Source organism: Cryptomeria japonica, chromosome 10 (genome assembly GCF_030272615.1).
Source record: "Cryptomeria japonica chromosome 10, Sugi_1.0, whole genome shotgun sequence".
Taxonomy (NCBI): domain Eukaryota; kingdom Viridiplantae; phylum Streptophyta; class Pinopsida; order Cupressales; family Cupressaceae; genus Cryptomeria; species Cryptomeria japonica.
In genome coordinates this window covers 48332783-48360370 of record NC_081414.1, presented here as the reverse complement: position 1 = coordinate 48360370, position 27588 = coordinate 48332783, and the positions used below count along the sequence as shown (strand labels likewise).

General features: G+C 37.0%; 1 protein-coding gene across 4 annotated transcripts in view; it reads left to right on the top strand.

Annotated features, from left to right (window-relative positions):
- LOC131029476 (uncharacterized) overlaps positions 1-27588 on the top strand; it is a 218695-nt gene that overhangs the window by 102755 nt on the left and 88352 nt on the right. For all 4 annotated transcript variants that reach the window (XM_057959990.2, XM_057959997.2, XM_057959972.2 and 1 more), the window contains 2 exons: positions 2709-2759; positions 22772-22828. In XM_057959990.2, the coding sequence (XP_057815973.1) occupies positions 2709-2759; positions 22772-22828 (108 nt within the window). The remainder of the gene's footprint in view (positions 1-2708; positions 2760-22771; positions 22829-27588) is intronic.

The following is a 27588-nucleotide window of genomic DNA, read 5'->3' as shown; positions in this document are numbered from 1 at the left end:
CAGGATCGAAGTAGAGGAACCAGAGCAAGTAATAGAGTAGGTGTACCTGCTGGAATATAGAGAATATTGGAAGGGAGATGCCAGTGTGAGTGACACCACCCCACACCACTTCCCGAAGAAAGAACCCATCAAGTATCAAGAGGTAAAATTGAAGGAGACAAACCGGGGTGACGTAGATAATCCCAAGAACATTCGTGTTGGCAACGATTGGAACCCTGTGTGGAAGGCCGTAGCCTTCAAAATCTTTATTCTTCTTCTTTATCTTATGTACGGGAAGGAGACCATGGTCCCTGTAGAATTTATGGTTCCAGGTCTTTAGATGGCCATTGAAAATAGACTTGCCATCAAGGGGTCCAAATTGAAACCCTACCTCGAGAAGTGCGCAGGGGACCCGAGAGGCCGAAAGGACACCCGAGCGTCTGGAGGGGGACCTGAGAGGATGGAAGGGGACCCGAGAGGCCGGGCAGGGACTTGAGAAGCACGGGACCAAAGTCGGAGACTCTTGGGTGAGGCAAACCGAGAAGGATGAAGGGTGATCCCAAAGGCAAGACTCTTTGGACAATTAGATTAGGAAATTAAAAAAAAAGAAAAAAAGAAAAAAAGAAAAATCGGTGGCCACAGTGGAACCGCCGTGCAGTGGGACCACCGTTGGGGGGTCCCCGTACGGTGGACCATCGTCGATGGAGGTCACCGGTGGTGGAATACCACCGTAGGCTTGAAGGAGCATGACGACGACGATGACAGTTTAAAAAAGGGTGAAAGGAAAAATATCATGACACGACAGGGATAAATGGTGGTGATGGCACGTGAAAAGAAAAATGCGCCGACAATCAAACAAGCATGCATTTAATTTATAAAAAAACGACCACCAGATTGAAAAATCATTCGATGGAGTTTGGAGCCAGGACGTTGAAAAAATTAGAGTGGAGAAGAAGGTTTTTGGCATCTTAAAATATCACAAAAATGATGTGCGCCATGGACTTTCGTGTGGTTCTGAAGGTTGTAAATTGGTGCTGCCCCTCGACCTCGCTGGGGCACTGCCCTCAGACCCCCAGTTTATTTTTGAGCTACAATACACTTTTTGAGTTGGGCGAAGGGCATCAGAGAAGTCACGGTAAGTGTTGGGGTTGTTCCGTACTGTGAGAAAGAAGCTTGAAGCTAAGCATTCTGGGGATGGCTTGTGGGATGCCTAGGATTTCATTGACTATCCTTGGAACATCAAGGCATTCCCAATAGTCCAAGAACACTAGTTAAATAAATTTAAAAGACATACGTTTTTGATGATCCAACTCTTTGACATGTCTCTTGCTATATAAAAGAAAGAATATAGATATGAGGGAATCGCAAGTTAGAAGCATGGAATAAATTATAAACCACACAACCATCAATAAAAGTTGGGGGCTTGTTGAATGGAAAACAAATTTGTGATCTCATCATATCGGGGGTGAAAAGTTTGTTTGAATGCTTCATAAGAGTCTTGTTCTAGATGGAGCTTAAATCAGTGCTAAACTAGTAATCCAAGTGAATTAATTTCTCCTATGTTGTAATTTAATCCATTTCAGACTGACATTGTATTTGCCAATGTTTATATTTTTAGTAGATAAGTTTAGATGTTCACTATTCAAAATTGCAGCTGCTATCATGTAGGCAGGGTCTTTTGCTGTGTAAAATAATGTGATCATCATCTAGATATAATGAGTGCTAAGTGGATCATTCGTGCCCATGAGACATGTGTTTGAAATATGGATCAATGAGTTTGACTTGAAAGCTATGCAGTTGAATTCGGATTAAAAATCGCATATTTGCAATTTCTTTCATTTTTTCTATGTTATTTTTATGTACTTTTTTTTTTTTGTATTTAGAAATTCAATTATTAATTTTATATGTTACTTCAATAGCCTTTCCCCAATGATCTTGCCATTTTCCGTAAATCTTAGTAAAAATCTGCTGCCCGTTTGTCCCAGGAACCCCTCAAACTTGAAACTCAGAGATGCACTGCTTATAACAGTGCTCAAGTGGTTGGGCTGGCTTTGAACACTGGGCTGTTCAAAATGAAGTCTCATTGACCACATGTTTGTATGGATGTATCGGTGTGCATCCTGTAAAAGAGGCTGGTGCTAGTTTCTCTAGGAGGAATCTATGGATAATCTTATAAACTGACAGTTATTTTATCCAGCACTCAGTGGTTTAAAAATTTGTCATAAATGTTCTGATAATTTGGGAGCAGATGGACTATAGTTCTGAGCTATGACATATAAAATACATATACCACATGCTAATCTTTGAGGAAAATCATACTATAATTTACTATTTAGACTTAATAAATTCTGGTGAGTTAAGTAAATTCAGTAAAATTTCGTAGTAATTTTACCAGCTTGAGAATTTATTTTTGATAGTTATGAAAATTTAGTTGATTAGAAGAAAACCCAATTAAGTTTTCCCTGGTCAGTGGATACAGTGTAAGGACATTCTTTCTCGTTGAATACAGATTTGTTAATAATTTATTTATTTTATTTTTTCCATTATTAGATGAATAAGTGAATGCACATTGAAGGTATATTTTGCAATGGGGAGATATATTTCTTGTTTAACATTCGTCAACATATGCTATGAATCTGAATGAATTCTATTTAAAAATTGGTAATTTTTCGTTTTCAAATTGGAGCATGAAATTCGTCAAACTCAGTTAATAATTCTTTGGCTGTCAGGTCTCTTTATTACATTTGGCTGACATCACAGAAAAGGGCGTAACTTTCCAGGTATGTACTAGTTCTGGATTTGAGATTTTTCGAAACTAATAGAAAAGCAAAAGGTCTACCTTTATGATAGGTTGTTGAGGTTTCTTCAAGTTGACATGGAGCTTAATATTGTATTTTTCTGTTTGCCAAGTCTCTATGCCTTTTATTGATGCAATTTTCATTTTATCATATTTATTTGTTGGTCATCTCTTTTGTGGATAATACTTATTTTTAATGTGTTTATTGTTCGATGGAAAATGATGTTCTTCCTCGTCAAGATGAAAATAATTTTTTTGGTAACTATGGTTAGATATTGCTATATGAAAGGAAGGAAAGTGCGGAATAACGCTTCCAAATGTTAAATCTAACAAGAGAGTGAATGCAAAAATTTCTTACAAACCTTTGAACTGTTTCAAATTAGATAAACACATACAAATTTAGATTTAAACAAATAAAAAACATGACACCAGATTCACGTGGGAAACTGTTGTGACGTTTTCACACATCGCCCCATTGCAAATGGAGACCCATGTTTTTTGCTTTTTAGGGTTTGTTTTCTAGGTCTTTTAGGGTTTTGTTAGTTAGCCTTTGCATTATGAGTGCTGTCGGGGAGATCAATAGGATAGCAAGTTCGGCTTGAGTGATGTCTTGATCCTGAAATTTGGCTAAGTCTGGAATGTCCTGAAAATTTGGCTAAGTCTGAAAGTCCTGATCCTGAAATTTGGCTAAGTCTGGAATGTCCTGATCCTGAAATTTGACTAAGTTTGGAAACTGAAAAACCTCCAAAAACTAGATTTTGCTATATAACTCCTGGCGGTCTGAAACCACTCTCAAACATCCTGAAAGTATATATGGAATATAACTTAAAGTCTTTCTTATACTTAAATGTTATATTCCATAAAAATTATCCTGATGGAGAGTTCAAAAAGTCAAATTTCGCTCCTGTCCTTCATTGAGGATCCAGAGCGAAAAGCGCTCCTGTCCCTCTCCAAGGGTCCAAGGCGAATCGCTCATGTCCCTCACCAAGGGTCCAGAGCGAAAAAGCTTAGTGGAGTCATTCCTGACCTTGTTTGGACAAATTGAGACATCAAAGGCATGAAGGAGGGCATAATCAACCCATTGAAGATAGTTTTGAAAGTTAACAAGGCATAAATGAGCTCATAAAGGCCAGGGCGCTCCTGTCCCTCTCCAAGGGACCAGAGCGATTTTCCCTCAAGACAAGTTTTTGGCAAAAGGAAGGCAAGTTTCGCGTTTGAGGTGGGTGAAGGAAGACGCAATCGATCCGTTGAAGATAATTTTCGAAGCTAGCAAAACACAAGTGAGCTTATAAATGCAAAATTGCTCCTGTCCCTCTCCTAGGGACCAGGGCGAAAAACACATTAGCTAACCTTCCTCTCCAAATTCGGACGAATCCAAGTCAAGACGCAAGGTCAAAATGATGTTTAAAAGGTTTCACGGAGGAATGAAGTAACAAAGGCCATCAAGTTGATGAAAAATGGCTAGGGCGCTCCTGTCCCTCACTAAGGGACCTGAGCGAAATTTTCAAAATACTTAATTACCTAGCATTGTGAAATACTATTTCTTGCTTCCAGGACTCAAGATGAAGGGGGGAATGATATTCTACGTCTAGAAAGTGATTCAAGGTTGATACGATTAAGAATTTGTGCAATAAACTAAAAGGCGCTCCTGTCCTTTAGTCAAGGACCAAGGCGATATTCATTAAAACAATCATTTCCTTCCAAGACCACGCCAAGGCAAGGTTGTGCAAAGTCATAAATACCTTTAAGAAGATGGTGAACAAAGAAATTACCCCAAGAATCAATAATCTTAGGCTCAAATACAAAAATCGCTCCTGTCCTTCACTGGAGGACCAGGGCGAAAATCCTTAGAAGAGCTCGTTTTGTCTTGAGAGGGCGAATTGAACGTGCATAGGACGAACAATAATGACCATTGCCTACCTCACAACTTGCATTGGCGATTGGAAAAGACAAAAAACAAAGGGCAAAAGGCAAAATCGCTCCTGTCCCTCACCAAGGGACCAGGGCGAAAATGGTTCTAAGGAGCTTTCGTTCCAAAAATTGAATAGATCAAACTCAAGATTTCAAGTAAAATGCCATTTTGGACGACCAGGATGAAGTGTTGAACGTGAAAAACAAGAATTGCAAGGCTAAAGTGTAAGGGCGCTCCTGTCCCTCTCCCAGGGACCAAAGCGATCTTGTTGATGTCCATTATCTTGCCATGCCTAGGCGCCAATATCATCTATGACACATTAAATGCCAATTTCGATAAAACCTTGAAATATTTTTGAAATTAAATTGACATTTAATAAGTGCGCAAAACATTTAATAATTAATTTATGCCTTTAAAAAATCGAAATTTTAATTATAAAGGCATTTAAAATTAATTATTATTAATTTAAAAATAAAATTGGGGCGCTTGGGGTATTATTTAATGTTTTTATAAAGTCGGCCTCTTCTTTTATTAAATTTTTATTTATTTTTGGCCTATTTTCCAAGTCGGCCTATGGGAAATTGCAATGGTAAGCGCCTATATAGTGGGGGTATCTTGAGCGATGTTAATCCATCATTCACTCATTCACTCAAGTGCGATTTGGAGAAGAGCAACAAGGTGCGAAATTTGGTCTAGGAAGGAGCGATTTTTGTTGAAGGCCAGAGGTGGAGCGAATTTTCCTCAAGGCGTTGAAGGCTAGAGGTGGTGAAGTTGATAGAAGAACCACATTTTGAAGACTTCGATCCACATTTTGCCTAAGCAAACTTGCTTAATTTTGCATCTTTTCTTAGATTTAGTTCTCAAGTGGAGGTATGGCGAGATTCTCCTAGTCTCAATTTTGAATTTTGAATTTTGAATTTCAAGTGGCTTAGTTAAATTTAGGAAATGATAATTCAAAGATTTATCATGAGGTTTCCTAATTTAAAACTTAAATCCTCTTTCTAGTCTATATTTCCACGTTGCAAAACATGTTACTAATTTTGAAATGTTGTGTAGGTATCAAGATGGCGACTCCCAAACTCGAAGGATCTACAAGTCGGAAGGCTCTCATCAAGGAAAATCAAGCAAGGACAAGGGCGACCTCCTCCAGTCTAGCATCGACAAGGACGGCCTTCTTTGGACTAACGTCATCAAGGGCGACTTCTCCAATCCAGTATTCCAAGGCAAGGTACATCAATCGTCCTGCACATCAAGGACACAAGAAGTCAAAGCAAAGGGTTCGTTGAAGAAGTAGATAGTTCCAGATGAATTAATTAAAGCTAGCTTCGCAACAACATTAAGTTGAATATCTACCAAGTTACAAGTGTCAGACAAGGTGGCATCCCAGTCATCGCTCATCCAGTCGGATTGTTCCACCTCCGCATGTCCAGATTCAATGTACCTAACTCATGGAAGGTGGCACAAACTTCTATGTACCTACCCCGGTTATTCATTGGTGGAATTTTCCAGAGAGGACATGTGTCCAAGCAATACAATTTTATCATTGGTCAAGCATTAAATGTTATGTAATGGTTGTAACAAACCCTAATTAGGGTTTTCATTGTTGAATCTTGGCCATTGATCTCAAATCGATCGAAGCCATCGAATTGTATTGTGGGCACTATATAAGCCCTGGCATTTCATTTTGTAAAGGCAATTTAGAGAGAGTTAGAAGATAGTTGGAAGAGTTAGAATATAGTTGATAGAATAGCAATTAGAGTAGAGTAGAGAGAGAAGGCAAAGATTGTTGCCAAGATGTTGTTGTAAAAGACTTGTAACTTCATTGAAGAAATGGTGAAATTCATGGGTCGATTCGACAATTTGCATGGTCTTTATACTTCTCATATTTGATTTCATGTTAATAGATGAGTGGAAGAAATGTGCTTGATTGATGGTGAAATTCGTATATCCATACTACTAGCAGTTTGTTGATTGCAGACTTGCCTTGCGTAGTCAACTGGAATCGTTCAGCCTAAGCTTAACTTCAATTGTCGCTTCTTCATTGATATGCATCAACCTGATGGTGTCTATGCTTGCAGTGATGATTTGAACATCATAAAGCTTTCCTTCGAAGATCGCACTAGCCTTGTGGAGATGGTCCTGCGATGTCAAAACAAGACCTAGTTAGAATTCCATCAAAGATCATTCATTGCTCTTACATTCTTAGTGTTAGGATTAGATCCTTTCCTCGCCCTCATCTTTTTTCCTTTTTCAAGTCAAAGCTAGTAAGATCCTGTGTTCCAGCAATATTCAAAGCAGATCGGACGTTCAATCATCGAATGTAAGTCCCCTTGTGATTCCAGCAAATCACATCATACCACAAAGAGCTTATCCACATGTAGAGATCCTACATCGAAGAACCTTGGAGTCATCCTGATTGATCCTTTTTCGCGACATCTTCAGCAATCAGAGGCTTTATTCAAGAGAGGATAAGGTACCCTTGGGTATTTTATTCTGTGTTAGGCAGTGTACAAAATACACGTCAACAGAAACCCTTTTGGAAAAAACCCACACTCCAAAAGCCAGAGCTCAACTTGTATTATCAGCAACAAGAGTTACAATCCAATGCTCTTCAAGAGTAATTACAATATCAGAGAACTCTGGAGAATTTCTGTTACATAACAGCTTCTTAGAAAATATTCAACTTCATCATACAAAATAGACTAAGATGCCACATATTTATAGAGATCAACACATGAGTGGAGAGTGCCCATGGTTTCCAAAACCAACTCATACACTCAAAAGGTAAGTGGTGAATAAAGAAGTTTCCATTTCCATGATATGTTTTACATAGCAACTTTCCAAAGCACTAATTCTTGACTTACCCATCACGGCCTTCTTGCCATATGCACTACACCTAAGACATAAAAATTGGCAAATCTGTTTTAGGCCATTCCTTACCTGGCATCACATGTCAAAAGTGAACTCCACCATAAATACTAGTTGCCAAAAAAAAACTCTCCATGACTCTTCCATCAAACTAGTAAGCGTCATAATAATTAAAAGAAATTGTCATAGTCCCAACATAACATCCTATCACACTAGTCCCCCAAATTTTAGGACTTCTAAAGTGGGTGCAATAAATAACTAAATAAGCATGTTAGGACTCTAATGTTGAGAGTCTGAGACATCTTAATCTCAAAATTCTTCCACTTGTCGAAGACCTATCAAGAGTCAAAACTCTATCATTTGCTCAAAGCCCCAAGGCCCATAGAATTGACACACTATTTGAATTTCTTAGTGCTCACTGGCTTCGTCGGTGCATCTACAACATTAGTCAAAGTATCAACTTTTTCCATCTTTCACCATATCATGAACAAAGTGAAACTGTTTATAAATGTGCTTTATCTGGCATGGAAACTAGGATTCTCTAGTAAACAAATAGCATTCTGGCTATGACTACAGATAGTAATCTGGCTTGCGTCAAAACCAATATCATAACACAATCTCTTAAGCCAAATGGCTTTCTTACAAGCACAACTAGCTGCATATACTTTGCTTTTGTAGTGTACAAAGTGATTACAACCTGCCACTTACTCATTCAACTGATAGTACCACCAGATATCATGAGAACATATCAAATGTTGGATCTTCTACTGTTAATGTCACCTGCCCAATTTGAATCCACATATCCATGAATGCAAATTGAATGTCGAGGTCCAGTAGCATAACCATAAAAACACAGAGTACTTGGAAGTACCCCTCAAATACCTAAACATTCTTAATCGCATCCCAATGCACCCTACCAAGATTATCTATAAACCGACTAAGGACTCTCTTTTCCTGGGAATGTCTGGCCTAGTACAGACCATAGCATAAATCGAGCTGCCAACAACACTTGCTTAAGATACTCTAGACATGTCTTCCATCTCAGTAGGAGATTTTGGACAATCCTCCATAGAGAGCTTCGTCCCATATAACACTCGAACAACTAACTGTTTGCAAGCTGTCATGTTGAATCTCTCCAACATGGAGTTAACATACTTAATTTGGCTCATCCAAAGCTTTCTGCTAGCTCTATCTTTGATGATCTCAATCCCAAGAATATATTTTGTTGCACTTAGATCTTTCATCTCAAACTGTGTTGCTAGTTGAGACTTCAAATCTGAAATCATTCTTTTACCATTCCCAAAAAACAACATATCATCCACATACAAGACTATGATGTGCGTCCATTTTCAGATTTGAATACACACAATGATCACATTTAGATCTCAAAAATCCCAAAGACAACACATTGGTGTCAAACTTTTGATACCACATTCTAGGAGACTATTTCAAACCATACAAAGATTTCTTCAACTTACAAACAGGGTTCTCTTTACCTTTTTCAACAAAATGCTCTCGTTGTGACATGTAAATTTCCTTGTCCAAATCGCTGTGAATGAATGCTATCTTCACTTGTATTTGCTTGACTTCCAAGTCATATGTTGCTGCAAGGGATAATAGGAATTGAATGGATGTCAGCTTAGCTACAGGAGAGAATATGTCACCATGATCGATTCTTTACACCTGACAATACCCCTTTCGCAATCAACCATGCTTTATGCTTCTCAACATTGCCATTAGGACCTGCTTTCTTCTTGAACATCCATTTACATCTAATCAGTTTTCGTCCTTTAGGCAAAGGTACCAGATCCCATGTTGGACTCTTCTTCAATGTAGCTATCTCTTTAGTCATGGCTTCCATTCAGGAATCTGTATCATGCATATCCATAGCCTAACAATCCTAGGCTCATTAGTGTTAGCAGTTAAAGCAAATATGAAACTAGAATGCAACAAAGAATATCCAAACCTCTCTGGTGAATAGTCAAATCTTTTAGGTTGCCACCTATCACAAGTAGTCCTCAATTGTTGAGTTTGGGGTTCTTGCTCTCCTTCAAAACTGATAGAGTTGCTTGAGCTTTTCTCATCATGAGTAGGTGGTACCTGAACTACCTCATCTTTTTGTTTTTCTTCCTTCTCTAGTTGCAAATCAATAGTGGAAGGTTTCAACTCTCGGGAGATCACACTTCTACTATAGAGCACCTTCTCTGCATTTGGATCCAATAGCTTGTAACCTTTCACAGCCGCAACATAATTGATGAAGATACACTTAATTGCATTGTTCTTCAATTTTGATCTTTTCTCACTCGTCACATGTACACATGGCTCACAACCAAAGACTTTGAGATGTCTTATCGAGGGCTTCTTGCCAGACCGTGTTGGCATTTTGGCACTTAGTTGTCATTGATGTCAACCGGTGGAGATTGAGCATGGTATATGGCTGCCTGGATAATGATGAAGAGGCAAAATGTTAAGATGTACAACTGGTACAGGATGCTAGACCGGTCAACAGGTGAAGAACACTCTACTGGCAAAGGGTTTTACCGGTATGTGTTTGTCGGACCGACTGAACATTGGAAAGCCGTGTCTTGATTAGTGTGAAAGCTGAGGTGGCAAGTAGGGTGTGGTTGGTGAAGCTTCATCCGTAGGGTCGATGAAACAGATATTCACCATTAATGAAGGAACCACAAATCAAGGGATTGTATCAGATTGATTGTGGCTCGAGGAAGAAGGAATGACAGAGGAAGATTAGGGGAGTAGTTGGCGCCTGGATCGAAGCAAGAAGATCGGATCGAAAGAATACCTCGAGAAGGAAACAACAGAGGCATTAATAGCAATTTGACAGATGTAAATCGATATAAAGGATCTTGTTTCCCCTGTTCGTAAAACGAGTCTTAAAAGGCACGAAAATGATGGAGTTGAGCCTATGGACTTCAAGGAGTTCAGATCTCGCAAGATCTGACTGGATTTGATTTACCTCGAGGATGGTGAAGAAACCCTAACCGCCTAGATTTTGAATTGTTTTGGCGGGAAATCATCTTATAGAAAATGGAGCAATGTGCAGAAGATTGATGATGCTGCAGTGAAGAAAGTAGTGTGGAGAGGAGTTGGAAGAAGAAAACTTGAGAAGGGATTTCGATCAAGTTACAGTGTGAGCAAGCAGGCAGACCGGTCAGAGGATCCTATCGGTAGTATCATAGTCGAGCTATTGAGCCTTATCGGTAAGGCGTGGCAGAGCAGGCAACATCTCACTGTGACACAATGTACTGAGAGATTGTGTGTGAGAAGGAGAGAAAGATAACAGAAAGTCAATTGATTCAAGAGCTGCAGAATTCATTTGCAGTAAGAAGCCTAAATTGTACTCAAATAGTATTTCAATATACATTGCCAAGTTGGAGCTTGGTGCAGGGCTTGGTGCTCCTTGGGTTGGTGCCCTAAACTTTATAACTGTGTTTTTCTGTGAGGCTGGATTGGAGCAGTAGACTTCAACAACTTTTCTGACCGAGGTTTTTCCCATATTGGGTTTTCCTCGTATATCCAATGTTGTGAGTTGGTTGTGTGTGCATGGCCTCTTTGCCTTTCTTTCTTATATTACTGGTTTGACTGTCTATGTGATTAAGTAAATAATTGATATTCTCAAGTTAGATCAGAAAAAGAATAGACCTAGGAACCACTGATTCACCCCCCCCTCTCAGTGGTACTCTGTGTTCAACAGACCGTGCCTCCATTGGTGTCTTTTCAAGTAGTGTTGAAGTAGGAGATTTGTTAAGCTGATAACATGTAGTGGCTACAACTTCAGCTGAAAATTTGTGTTCCAAGGCCAACACTCAAGATACTCCTAACCCTCTCCATCAACTTTCTGTGTATTCTCTTCGTAACTTGATTTTGTTGTGGGGTGTATGGAGTTGTCTTGTGTCTCTTAATCGCATGGTTCTTATAGAACTTGTCGAATTTTGCTGAACAAAACTCATTGCCATTGTCAGTCCTCAAAGACTTCATTTTTCTACCAGTCTAGTTTTCAACCAAGGATTTAAATTCCTTAAACAAACAAAAAAACTTTAGATTTACTTCTGAGGATATACACAAATGTCCTACTATAATAATCTGTGTGAGAGACAAAATACATAGATCTAGATATCAAAGGAACATTAATAGGACCAAACACATTTGAATGAATACAATCCAAAAACCCCAAAAGACTTATGAGAACTGGAATAAAAAGAAATATGCTTTGTTTGCCAGAAACTTAATGTTCACAAAAGTCCAACTTGTGATTGTAGTCATCAAGGCCTTCAACAAGGCATTTATTTTTCAAGGCTCTAAGACCCTTCTTAGCAATATGGCCAAGTCTCTGGTGCCATAACATTGTCTTCTCCATTGAGAGCTTCATCTCCAAAGCATTTGCACCCTTAGGTACCTAGAATGCATGACCATTAGATGTAGGAACAACAGTCTTCTTTACTCGATTTGATGGTGAGGATGAAGAATCCAAATCCCTTTTCTTGGACTTCATTGAAACACCATTGCATTGAACCGTACATGTGTCCAACTTACATAGGGTGTCAATCCGAACACCCTTAGCAAGCACCATAAAACCTCTTGTCATCTTACATCCACCACTCAAGAAAACAACTTGCACACCCACATCACTTAGCTCGCTAACTAAAAGTAGGTTCTGTGCCAAATTGGGGATATGCAAGACAACATCAATACCCTTCACTCTACCATTAGGGAATTAGATCTCGACACTTCCAGGGCCAACAACCTTTAGGTGAGAGTCATCACCCCGATAAACCCTGCCATTGTCAAACTCTTCATACTTGAAGAACCAACCTTTGTGAGAGCTCATGTGGAATGATGCACTTGAATCTATCAACCACACAACTTCCGATGCATGTGTTGCTGAGGCTATGACAAAAGTATCTACTTCATCTTGAGAGGTTTTTTCAGAGTTAGAAGAGGAGAAATCCTTTTTACCTTTCGTTTTCTTCCCTTCCTTACGCTTTTTATAGAAATGACTAGATATATTGTAGTTCCAACATTTTACTTGGGACATTTGACTAGGAGACTTAGATCTCCCTAGAGATTTGGATTTACTTTTCTTGTGCTTCTTGCCTTTTTGCATCATTCTACCACAAGCAACTATGACCTTCTTAGCTTTTCAAAAGATTTCCTTCACATCTCTTTAGATAACGATGAAGCAACCACATTCTCCATCATGAAAGTGGTTGTTGTGCTTCCAATGGCCATCACAAGGTTATCCCATAAGTTCGACAAAGAACATAACAAAGTGTAATGTCTCCTACTAGGACGTTGCAAGTTTACCAATAATTAACATATATCATTAAATATTATTGTGCCTTAAATTAAGAGTTTGAGATTAGTGAATAACTAATTCATCATTATACAATCAATAACCAATTATATTAGGGTTTATCCTTATTACTTCCCTAACCCTAACGGAAGATGGGGGAGTTACTGTGCTAGGATGCTTGGAAACCAATCTACAAGTAGGTTCCCTCGAGGTTTCAGTAACACAGGTCCATACCCCATCTTGGGACTTTTCCCTCAAGGTTTGCGGAAGACCTATCCATACCCCATTTTGGGACTTACCTGTCTTGTGAGAAATTATGCCGCCTTTCCCTACGCAAACCAAGCTATCCTCACGAAGGCATTAGTGGAAGATCAAGAACTAGACTGTTTAATATATTGGCCTTTCAAGTATTACGAATGCGGAAGAAATTTAGTATAAATCTGATTTTCTTATTATGACCAATGCAAATTATTGACAATATTCCCTAATATGCATTTATAAATATAGTGTTTCATATTATAGATATTTGTTCTTTATTCTTAATGTTCCATATTATATAATTGCAAATAGTCACTTAGCAATAAGTGAGATACATTGTACCAGACTGTTGCCACAGGCAGTAATGGTCGATGTTCCTCTTGATGAGTGGAGATTTCCCCGTATTGTTCTTTTGATGTGATTCGATGCTTATCCCATCGTGGCTTTTCTCATCTTCAATGTGAATGTCTTCAAGGAGGGAGGCGACCTTTGGAAAGTAGTTGTCCTATTGGAAGCGATCTTACCTCCTCAAACTTGAATGATGGCCCTTCATCATGAAATGCTTCACATAGATTTTTCCTTAGTTGTGCTTCTTGATGATTTTTGGATGTATAATGGAACAAGGGTACTGGTTGCTGCCCCCACGTGATTTCCCCCACTCATTGCTGACCTTACTGTTTGATCGTCCCTGCTTTGAACAGAAAATCGTGGTGTAGTATTAAGATGATTTTCTATGGTCTATTGTCTTCTGTTTGTGGCAGAATCGTGATAGTCCTCACTCAGTTGTTTTTAGATCATTACGACTTATGAAATTGTGAAGTCTTGATTTGCAAGATAATTTTGTATGCAGATTCGTTGTAAAGTCTAATCGGGGGCATGACTGAAAAGCATGCATTTCTCTTGTTCATCTATCTTGATATCAACAAAACCCAGTTTGGCAAACAAAATGCATACATGTGGTCTGCAATAGATTCTCCTTCCTCCAACCTTATAGAATACAACATCTTTCTCAGGAATAACTTATTTATGAAGGATTTCCCTTGATAAATATCACCAAGCTTCTTCCAAAGCTCAGCTGCAGTTTTCTCTTCACGGACATTCAGGACCACAAAATTAGCTGGATGGAGTCTTATCAAACCCTTGGCTTTTCAATCCATTGTATCACATACATCCTACACTATAGATTGGTGTTTCGTTGAAGAAGCTGCAGCCCATAGATCTCTATCTATGAGCATATCCTCCATTTTGAGTGTCCACAACTCAAAATTGCTGCCATTAAACTTCTCCATCTCTATTCTACTCGATATGCTTGCCATCTCAAAACTACAAGGTTATGAAATCTTTCTCTACAAAACTCCCACTGAAACTTGATCAGCACAAAAAATCCTTCAACCCAACAACGATAACAAAGCTGGCCAAACTCTGGTACGAATTGAAAGGAACCAAAGTGTGGAATAATTCTTCCAAATGCTAAATCTAATAGGAGAGTGAATTCAAAAATTTCTTAGAAACCCTTAAAGTATTACAGATTAGATAAACACATACAATTTCAGATTTAAACAAATAGAAAACATAACACTAGATTTATGTGGGAAAACCCTTTTGGAAAAAACCCACACTCCAAAAGCCAGATCTCAATTTGTATTATTAGCAACAAGAGTTACAATACAATGCACAGAGCCAATGTTATTAAGGAGTTATTACAACAATAGAGAACTTTAAAGAAATTCCGGCACATAACAATTTCTCAGAAAATGTTTAACCTCATCATACAAAATGTACTAAGATGCTACATATTTATAGAGCTCAGCACATGATTGGAAAGTGTCCATGGTTTCCAAAACCAACTCATACGCTCAAAGGGTAAGTGGTGTAAAAAACAAGTTGCCATTTCCATGACACATCGCACATAGCAACTTTCCAAAGCACTAACTCATGATTCACCCATCATGGTCATCTTGCCATATGCACTACACACATGACATAAAAATTGCCAAATCCATTTTAGGCACATTTCTTACCTCACACTTGATGAGCATACATTTATACTGAGAGGGGGAGGATGAATCAGTATAATAACTAACTTTTACTTTTTAAACTTAATATCATAATCATATAACTTAGTCTCAAAGCATATTCATTGCATATTAACATTCACATGAGATCTAACTATCATGTAACACATAGAACACATGATATAAATGGAAACCCTAATGGGAGAAAACCACAACAAATTGATTTTTTTATATAAAATCTTCTTTTGCAAGTTTGTAGGCACCAACCTACCAGAGGCACCAACCACCCTTTGAATTCGTGAGCACCAACTCACTAGAGGGACCAACACCTCATTCACTTCGTGAGCACCAACTCATTAGAGGCACCAACTGACCAACCACACTACTTGAGCACCAACTCATTAGAGGCACCAACTGACCAACCACACTACTTGACCACCAACTCAATAAGAGACACCAATCTCTTTTCTATGAGGCACCAACCTCAAAATCATAACTAGGTGGCACCTTGATTGTTGCTTCTTCGACGGATGAGGGACAATTGGATCTTTTGTTTGATACCACTCTTCTTCTTGGATTTATCTTCCTCAAATGCTCTCCAAATATATCACATTAATTGAATCATTATTCTTCACTTTTCATATCCTATTCATAAAATCTTTTTTAACCTGTAATGTCCCCTTTTTAGCTTGTGCTTGTCTTGATGGTTTTGCCTATTATTTTGGGTCCTCCTAGGCTAAAGCAGATGGTTAGAGGGTCCTGGTGGGCAGTTGGTAGGGTGTTCTCTTCTTCGGAACTCAGTTTGGTTCAGGATTGGCCTTCGTTTGACTTTGTTTCTCACACTTACTATTTATAGTAAGTCAGTGGATGATTGAGAGTGACTTTTACTATTTTTAGTTAGACACCTGGATGCATTGGGATCTGCAATGTTGACCCCAGTTTCAGATGGCGTGGTGAAATAATAAATATTGAAGGAGATAGTAATGTTTTAGTGGCTTAAATGATATTAAAATATTTAAAGGTGATATTATAAAGTTATAACTTAACTTTATAACATGAGGGTCAAATCTTCATTAAAAGGGGGCGATATTTTTAATTAATTATTGAGCGCCTAGCCAAGGAGGAAACTAAGTGACATAAGGTGCAAACATTAAAACATTTAAAATGAGAATTAAAATGTGCTTTTTGGAGGGAAATTGACCTTTGGAGAAGTGTTATATAAACAGCCAAAGAGAGGTCGATTATGGATTATTATTGAGCATTTGTTTGATAAATTATGTTCTGTGAAGAGAAGATAAGGGTTTTCTGCCTTCATCAGCCATTGGGAACGAAATCTCTAATTGGTTTGCAATCTTGAGGCTGTGAAATATCAGCTGAATCATTGCTTGATCGTGGACTTCATCGAGAGGTTCAATTTGTGCATTAAGGAGGGTCTTATTCAGTATTTGAGCAGATTATCATAGGGGTTTTATTTGGAGCCTTTGAAGAAGGCGACTTTGAGATTGAGGGGGACGAATCTTCAAGTGCCAAGTTGGTTCAATTTCCATATTTATTGCTTGCAAAATTCAGAGTTGCATAAAGGCTGGGTGCACCTTTGTGGTGGTGCGATTTTGACTAGTAAGGCAAGGAAAAAATCCATTCATGCCTTGGTGGTGATCGCTGGGCATCAAGGAGGCTAGGCGGATCAAGTTATGGGGCAATTGTGAAGTCTATATGAAGAAATCGATCAAGTACATGGTGCTGCTATTTCATCATCAGTTGCTGTAGGTGCATATTGGTTATCCTAGGATGCATGGAAAGTGTTTGACAATATGTCAACTCGCTGTACAAGTTGATTTTAGTCACTTATATGTATTAGAAAGGTCAAAAACAGTTAGTATATCATTTCTATTATATTATCAACCAATCTTGCATCATTAGAAGCATTCAAAAAACATCATTTGCAGCATACAAACTCATAGCAAGGTAAACTGAAGCCCTAATCAGCAAGATCAGACATTGTGTGCAAAGTGTTTGACGATATTCCTTGAGCAGCAAATTTGGATCAGAGATAGCAAGGGATATCACATAACTTCACTTCATTTGATTTCTCCTTGGACAACCTTCTCATTTCTTCATCATTCATTTTTTATTTTACTTAATGTATCTCTTCACTTGTTTTATTGATGTGTCTTTATATATCTATTGTCCTCTATATACTTATTTAATTCACTCCATTGCTGCATTTTTATTCTCCTTGGATGATCTTTATAGATATTCAATTTTGTATTCTACTCCCACTCACTCACACTTTTTTAGCTCACAAATGGCCTCTCTTATATATCTTGTCTCAAATTGAGACACACCTTTACATTGTTCCTTTTGACTAATCTTTGATTTAATTTTTAGTTGTTAATTTTTTGTTACTTGACACTAGTAATTATAATCATACTCTTAATGATTTCTTAATTTTTCGCAAAAGCTTTTTGTTGTCTTCCTCTACAACATTTAAGCGATGGTCAATAAACATTTGTCTTTCCTTGAAGTCGAACTTACAAACGTCCACTTTGTGAAGCATTGCATTATCTTCAGGGCCAAAACTCTGCATGATAGTAGTTCTGGGCCTATTGTAAGTTGGCAGATTCTCAAAAAGATTCCTATCAAAGAGCTTCTTTGTTCTCATCAATTCTCTATCTTTGTGATTGAGCACTATGCATCATAAACACGTCTTTTACTCCCTACGCTGATCCCACACTTACACTTGCTGGTTTTATTTCTATTCTAAAGAGAATCCATATTATCCCGCCTAAGATCACGATCCCAATTCAAGTAATTATGTTGTCATTCCTGCTCTATGTTAAGCCATAAACATGTTAGTCTTCCCAATTTTTTTGACAACCTATTTTGTTCACAGTTTCACCACATTGAATATGTTGATGATAGTAGTGCGCAACACTAGTCTACCAAACCTAAGTTTTCGTTTGAGGATCTAATTCAATATGATGCACTAGCATTTCATTTCATTTTTTTTTAACTGAGCTGTATCCCCATAACATAGCCCGACACCCAACTTGCCTTGCCTTGGTCTTACTTTCTGCCATGTTGGGGACAGGAAGGGGCGAGTTGAGGCAACTAGCACTTCATTTCTTCTTGAAAACTTTTGCTTCAATTCCCGTTGTAACTGCGACCATGATATCCTTGACAACAATGATCATTCAATTGTTATTGCGGCTTTGACTGTGAGAATAGCTTTGACTAGTGCTGTAATTGGGACCATGATCTAGATACAATGGTCTTCTTGTGATGTTGTGGATCTACATGGCAAAGTATGCTTTGATGTACCAAAGAATGGAATACTTTGTAATGTCCCTACTAGTTGGAGATCACTGTCCTGCAAAACAGACTGTTAGAATGCAACAAATATATATATATATATAATTAATCTAATTTGCAATTAAACTTCAATTACTTAATTAAAATTAATCTCAATTCTTATTTAATAAAAAGGATAAGAGTGCAGTACTGGGACATGTCCTTAGGCGGTTGTGATGCTCGCCTTCTTGGAACCCATCTTGGTTCCAAGCCATACCAGGAAATCGATGGATAATTCGATTCCTGTCTTGGATGTAACATCTTACAACCAAGCCTACCAAGGAAGACCATCATATATGATCCATTCCTTTTCTTGGATGATGCATCTCATCATCCAAGTTTACCAGAGAGGACCAGTCAGATCCGTCTCTTCTTGGGTGAGCTTTTGACACCCAAGCCATAGCATATATGCATATAGATACTCTGTATATATTGCCTACCAGGGATCATCATAATCCTTGAATTAGGCGAAGGGAATTTCCTCCCAATAGCCTCCATCACATAGCCAAATTATTGTTATTCATATTACATTTTATATTTCATTATCATCAATATTTTATGCCCGCATCTACATATTACTATTATTGATCTTACATACAAAAATATATCCTTCATACATACCTATATATAACCTGCATATATATATATATATATATACACTGATATATACACTGAATACATACATACATATACCGCATACACACATATATACTACATACCTACATATATACATTGGTACATATATATGAGGCATTTTTACGCTAAGACTATAACTCTGTCAAAGAGGTTTGAGATATATGACAGATCATTCTAAACATATATGTGTGTGTGTGGCACACACGTCCACACACATATATATTCCCGAGGTGTGCAACTATCCTCTTACCTTTCCGTAGTCTGCTGGTGCAGCCTTGTAATGTCCCCTAATGGGCCCTCTTATATACTGTCCTAGAATCACAATAGCAGGACATTTATGTCAAATAAAGCTTGGTCTGGAACCTACACCGTCATTATGTTATATTACATTATCAAGGTTATTGTCAGCATTATATTATATTAAGGTCATTATATTAACAACATTATACTATATCATATTACATTTATTCTATTAATAGTATTATATTATATTATTTTTATTATTAACGACATCTTATTACATTTATCTTATTGCATTTTTAACAGTACCATATTATATTTATCTTACTAACCATATTTAATCATCATAACATTATCAAATATTAATAAATCCGTCTTTATTATTATTGTTAGTTGTGTTATTAATACTTATACTAAATTAATAATGCAGTGCCCTATATACTTATCACTGTCCCAATGACTATACTGTGCTGTTTCCAACAGTCAGTTTGACTGCTGACTTTATCTTGTTGTATTCCCTTGCTCTACGTGTGAGTCCCTATCCCCCTCTTACATTCATTTTTATTTCTTATTTATATCTTCAACTTTTCAAGAGTCATACCCTTTGAGCGGATGTCTCATTTGAAGAGACATATCCCATTTACTAATTATTTCCTTTATTTTTTCACGAAGGATCGATTCCACTAGTATAATAATTCATAAGAACCTTAATAATTATCGTTTCTATTCATATATGAGGAATCACACTAGTTAGGGGTATCGTGTCATTTGTAAGGTGGTTTATTATTAAAACAATGTTTTGCCGATTAACTTGTTGCCACCGTATTAACTATTGATTAGCCCGTATTACCAATAAGTTCCTTCATTACTGTTCGTTATCTAACCGATGAGTGAGAGCCGCAATCAAGATCTTTAGGATCTTTGTTTTGCTGCAATCTATAAGGATCTTTGTTCGGCTGTTGTTCTGGATATTGTCGTAATCACTATTTAATATATTAACTTCGTGCCTGCTGTTGACAACAGTAAAATTGTTGTCTTAATCATTATTGCTTCATGTAATTATTTAATAAAAATATTAATGAATATTTGATATTAATAAGATGATTAATATGTGATACGTAATACTAATATTAAGGTATATTAGTAATCTGTTTATTGATGGATTTGATTATTTAATACTAAGGAGGTTCATTCATATCTTTAATTTGAACGAACAATAAACTCATAAATAAATAATTGATGTATAAGCATATTTAGATATAAATCACTATTATTTGATAATATGGGGACATCGCAAACTTTACTAAATATTATTTAATTAGTAATAATAAAATATTGTAGTCGCTACATTTATTTCATTTGTACATAATGAATAAATTAAATATTAAATTAATAAATAAACAATTTTAATTGCTATATTTAGGTTATATCCCTTGATTAGAAAAAATCATGATGAACAAGGATGGGGTATGACAAAGGGGACATGACATATAACGATCAAGGAGGGGACATGACATACTTTCTCCAAGCAATAATGAACCTTCACGAAAGTGCTTCAAGACTCTGTGGTGGGTTATGGCTTCCATCAGCTATGGTAAATGTTTTTTGTCACTCCAAATAGCATAGATGAATGTGTATCATAGCTGCTAATAGAAGTTGTTTGCGGCTTCAATATCCTTCCACAATGCTCCTCAAGTCAATTTCGATTCTACTTTCCCTCATATTTACCCTATTAAACAAGATCAACTTCATATATAATGCCTAACTTCCTTTGGCAAGGCCATCGATATTAATATCTTCCACTCGAAATGTATAAAGTATTGTTTTTAGTTTTTGAATTTGTTTGCATGTTGGTAACACTGCGCACACAATCAAATCCAGAAACTACAAACAATATTAGAATGGATTGTGGCTTTAATGTAAAAAGTACTTGATGTCTTCTATTTTTATGTACGATGTGGTGGCCATGTTTGCATCTTCTGTTCGCAGCAACATTCAAGTCTGTGTAGCATTGAATGCTCTCAATCCTTTCTCATTTTTGTAATCTGTTCTTTATATCCACCCATGCTACTATTATAATATATGGCTTTTCTTCAAATATCATCATTTTCATGTTAGTATCAATCTTGGGGCTGTTTCGTATCTTAAATAGTAATATCCATTTCTTACAGTCACCTTCTTGACATCAATGACAAATTCCAACAATCTCGACCATTCACTTTGACATCAGTGACAACCTTCTTATTCCTTTGATATCGATGACAACATTTCCAATTCCTTTGAGATCAATGGTAACATTTCCAACAACACCACTTGTCAAAAGTGAACTCCACCATAAATACCAGCTGCGAAAAAATAACTCTCTATGACTCTTCCACCGAACTAGTAATCATCATAATAACTAAAACAGTCATAGTCGCAACATAGTAACCTATGACACCAGTCCCCTAAATTTTAGGACTTCCAAAGTGGGTGAAATAAATAATTAATAAACATGTTAGGATTTTAAGGTTGAGACAACTTAATTCCAACACTATAGGCTATTGTGCTATAGAGTGGAAGGAAAAAGAGACTGGATTATCCATTTGTTAGTAAGTCTAAATTTATCAACTCTCAGGCACAATACCATGAATTCATTGAATTTGGAATGTTTTGGGAAAGGAATATGTAGCTCAATTGCTTTGGATCATTAACTTGTCATGCAATCACGTTCATCTAGCCGATATTGATCCAATAGTCTTTTTGTTTTCTGATTCCTATTGTTAATTTAAACCAACATATGTCAGTAATGTTTATTTAGAGAGAAACTAGGCACATCTCTAATCTCATGCCACACGTAAACAAGGAGACCACTCTTCTTTCATTTTCACCTAAAATTTGGAGATCTGTAGCCCTCTTCCTCACGGTACAAATTGGAAGGATTTGGCTGAGTGGATGCATATGGAAATTAAATGGCTTATAATGCATCATGTCATGGTTTCTTTCATGCATGTTACACGGTGTGCTAATTTCTATTTTAGTTTTCTATTGAGGTTGCAGAGATGATGGCTATGATAATGAATAATAAAGTGTTAATCTTGGTGTTAGGATAAGCTATAAACTTGTAATCCCAAAGTTATGTTCTCGTTAATTCATTAGCTATAATTTATTGAATTCCACTGGTTGTTTAAGCAGGTCATGTATGCTTTGAGGTTGATCCAACTTACCATAAAAGCAAATTAATGGATGATTTTTGTTTTGTTTATGTGCAATTTAAAGTTTTGTATTTGTAATCATCTACTGCTCAGTTGAAATTCAGATTAGAAACTTCATATGGTTTTGATGTGATTATATTTATATACCTTGTCAGTTATATGAATTAATATTGTTCAGTAAAACTGACATGATCATTTGTCAAATGCCAGTCACCAGTGGATGGCAAACCAATGCTTCTTACACCTGAAGAGTCAATTCATATTCAAGTGAGTCCGAAGGGTTATGTTTCCTTTATTTTTTTTTTGGCAAAGAAGACATTTTATGTTTTTAGATAAGATTAAATTGGTATGCATAATTGTACACACTCTTTTTGCTATATGTCCAATTGCCGTTATCTTATATGGTATTTGTATAAGGAATTGTGTTGTCAAAGCAATATATATTGTCATGCTTCAGCACGTATAGCAGAGACTACACAAAGGCGACACAATGTGCCTTTACTTTCCTCATATTAGGAGTTAATTGTTCAACTTGTGGATACTTCCTTCTTCCTGCTTTTGTCATTGTGCTCTTATGCCATTTGTATTTGATAGATTGTCCTGTTTTCTGATAAATTTATGTCACAAGCACCCCATTATCTTCTGAATCATTCAATTTTTGTTTGAATCTACATATGTGATGTGGAACAAACTTGATGTTACCTTTGTTTTACAAGTAGAAATGGTGGTTTTTATATTGTAAATCTATGTTACTAAGGCACCTATATAGGCCCGCATATTGGAAAAATTACAGTTACTATATGGGTTTGTGTCGTAAACAGCCCCGTCTTTGTTCAAGGTCCAGCCTGGAATCCCAAATGAGGGCTGCCATTCAATGAATTTTTGCAAACATTGGTTCATGTTAATATCAGTAGATTTCCACAATCCATAAGTATGTCTATATGAGCTTCTGGATTTGATTGTGTGAGCTTTTTTGCATCAACGTTTCGGATCACACTCTGTGATCCATCATCAGGATGAAAGCAAAGAGCACAAGGAGAAAATGGATAATGTTGCAGACCTAGACACAATAAGAAGAGGTGGACATGTGGCATCTCAAGATGCCACTTGTCCTAACCTAGTACCCTCTCTCCCTCTCTCTGTCCACCTCTTCTTATTGTGTCTAGGTCTGCAACATTATCCATTTTCTCCTTGTGCTCTTTGCTTTCATCCTGATGATGGATCACAGAGTGTGATCTGAAACGTTCTGCTCTCATCCTGATGATGGATCACAGAGTGTGATCTTAAACGTTGATGCAAAAAAGCTCACACAATCAAATCCGGAAGCTCATATAGACATTGGTTCATGTTGTCGTCACTTTTGAAGATCGGGGGGAGATACGCATTACAAAATAAAATAACTTTAAACGTATTAAACCAAATTACATTTTGCTTGGCAGAAAATATCTTTTGTGGGTAAAATCCGAACAAGATCTAGCTATGGCTATTTATGCACTTCCAAATGGTGCGCCATGATACTTCCAAATGATGCACCATGATACTTCCAAATGACGCACCATGCACCCAACCAGAACAAGAGCTAAATTCTGTATTGATTGATGTGGACGAAGCTTACGCACAAAAATGGAACTCTCTTCTTCCAACATTGATGCGAAGCCCACCCTTCTTTTTGTTGCAACTAACATAAAAAATATAGGGATCGCATGGGTAATTATACCCTTAGGCAGCCAGGCCATATGGAGGGGAAAAATGTGCCTACATATTAATCTGCAATGTGCCTATATATAACTTGTTGAAACTGCCCATGTATAGCATATTTGATCTACATGGACAAGTATGGTCAATAGAATATTAAAATTATTTATAATATAATGCATATTATATCTATAGAAATTATAAATTATTAATTGATTATATATTTATAATTTGTTTTTTCATTATTGAAAGAAATTGGATTCGATGCAGTTAGGATACTATGTTTTTTTCAATAGGAATTATTTGTATATGATTATAGATCCCTGATATTAATTGATTTCAGTTTTCTTTAAATCGAATTGCAATTATGTACTAAAATATTATTTGTAAATAAATTGTATTGTGGAAATTGTTCTTTTGAGCAAAATCAGGTATATCCCCAAAAGGGAACATTACAGATGCACTCTATATAGACTAAGTACCCATCATTTACATAGTTTGATTCTCCCTGTAACGTCCCCTTTCTAGATTTTATGAATATTTGACCTTTTTTGTATTTTACAGATTTTTTTTGAAACTTAAACAATAATAAACTGAACTGAAAATTAAAGCTTATCAAAATTGGCTGGAAATTATACCACAAACCCTTAAAGTGATGAAGCCTGAAATTGATCATTAATTGCATTGCAAACAGTGATCTGAAGTATATACGTCCAAATACATCAATATAGTTGCTATCCATGCCTTTGAAATTGGGAAACAAATTTCCAAATGGTTTGCAATTTTCACCACTCACAAAACCTTCTGGGGATGTATGGATGGTAGATCCAGCCATGGGAAACAAATTTCCAAATGGATAGCAATTTTCACCACTCACAAAACCTTCTGGGGATGTATGGATGGTAGATCCAGCTAATTTCAGACCTGTATGGCACCAAAGAACTAGCACAGCTGTCGATTGGTGAGCTGTACACCTCCTGTAGGTGAAAGCATATGGATTGGCAGTTGGGAAGGTGACCAAACGGCAGTCAAAATCATGTCCAACCCTCCTGATTGCTGGTGCTAATCAATAAACCCGCTGAAATTGCTGGTTGCTCCACTCCACAATTTGTACCCTCAAATGGTATAGATATATTAGATATATCTGAATATACATGAACTCCCACAATTTATGGAAAATGAGCAACAATGAATGTAAGAACATCTGAAAATTCTGGAAGGCAGCGATGTCAATGATTGGTTTGCAAAGAAGTTGATTTGCAAAATGATGACAAGATATTATGATCAAATGAATCCAAAAATCTCCTTTATGTAGTGCACTCCGAAATGGGCTCATGAGTTTGTAACGTCCCTTACCTAATTTTCCCTAGAATCATAATTGCAACAAATTAGGGTTGGGATTACATCTTACCATGCAGATATTCTTTTTATAATGAGACCATGGATTTAAATCCTGCAATCATAATATAAGAAACATATACAAATATATATATGTATTCAATCATTAGGGTTAGACAAGATCACATCACATTCATGTACTATCAATAATATTAAACAAGTATATTAGGGTTAGGAGGAAGAGACATGATGGGTCCGCAGGAAGCCATTTCTACACTAAACCCAAGAGTGGATGTCTACCACAGCCCTCTTGCTTTCTTAGCGGCTTGTATCTGCTTTTTCCCATCAATGTCTCATCTCCCCAAAGACAAGTGCCATCTTGTGGTGTTGGACAGAGGTTGTGAGTGGGTTCCTTGGCTCTTCTACGTAAGTGCCCTCTGGTCGTAGGAGCCATTATTGTCAACTCTAGGACGGCCTACTTACTTAGCCTTCTTTAACTCCTTTTGCTTGCACCCCAGGCCCTTCCTACAATGTGGGTTTCAGACAATCACGCATATCTTGTATTCTATCACATGAACATACACTTAGCATTTTCTATTATGCATAAGCGACACACACACACGCGCGCACACACACATATACTGCAATGAATATGAGAATGAGAGTGCTGAGGACAATAATCTTGGACTGCTGAATGGAGTTTGATCTGAGATTAGTCCCTTTAGAGTTTTTTGTGTTGACCTTGGTTTTATTGGTTCTTTTTGGAGTGCTTTGATACTGCCTGCTGATTGTTCCAGTTCTGTATAGTTGCTTTTGTACTGAATGTTCCACTGAAGACTTGATGTAATTTGCAATTCCTATACATAACTGCGTCTGATCTCTTATGTCAAATTCCAGCTTGTGTCGATTTGTCTGATTGCTTGATTATTTCTCCTCTTGATCGATGCCTTCCATTTTATGGATATAATTTCTCTGCATCAATCTTCCTTGATTGCCTGCTGATTGCTGTCAATCTGTAGAATGTCCTTAGCAATGAATGTTCTTCCTGATTGCTGATTATCTGTATCACTATTTCTTATCTTCGATTTCTTATTTTAGATCTGATCGAATTCCTGGATGAGTCCCACGCCCCTTGATCCATTTCGATGCTTTGACTTATATATGCCTTAAAATGGAGGGAAGGGCTATGTCTTTTACCTGGTCACAACCCTTCCAAAAGGCACGTCTTTGTAGAATTGTCTATTGACTTTTCATTAATAAACTGATGTTGTTTTATCTTATTGAAATTGCTGTCTAAGTGTAGTTGGCTTCATCTCTTATTTGTAACACACATATGAATATAAGCATAGTATTGCTGTCTTCTCTAAACGAACCCCAAGCCTCTTCATCTATTGTGGCCTGTTAGACATTGGTTTATTCCATGATTGGTTAAGACTAACAGATTGCGGATTAAGGGGATGAATATTAACAACTCCCACATGTGACTGTTGGTCCCAATATTAAAAAATGGTGAAGTCTTATTAATGAGACCATTTTCTGTTGATACTGTCTTTATGGCGGGACATGACAGAGTCTAATTTCCTTAAGTCTTTGACAGTACTTTTTATTTTAATGTTATTGTTTAGAAATTACAGGGCTGAACATAAAATAATATTATAATTTATTTTGTTTTCTTTATCCTTTAGCCTATAGCCCACAGGAAATAGAGATATGCTAGAAGTCTTCTGGATGTCTCTATTTCCAAAAAGTGGACATGTCACTCCCATGCTAACTTTTTGATTCAAGAGGAGAGTGATGATCCTATTCAACATGATGTCCACTAGATATATGCATCTTCCAAATAAACTGACACCTTCTTGGGTACTCAATTTTGAGGCAACCATACTATGAGGAGGAATTACATCAAAACTTGTTGACGTTGATTGCAAAGTTTGTACTATCTTGTAGGCCTAATCAATTTTTGTTCACTTTAAAGGTTTAAACTGAGATCAATA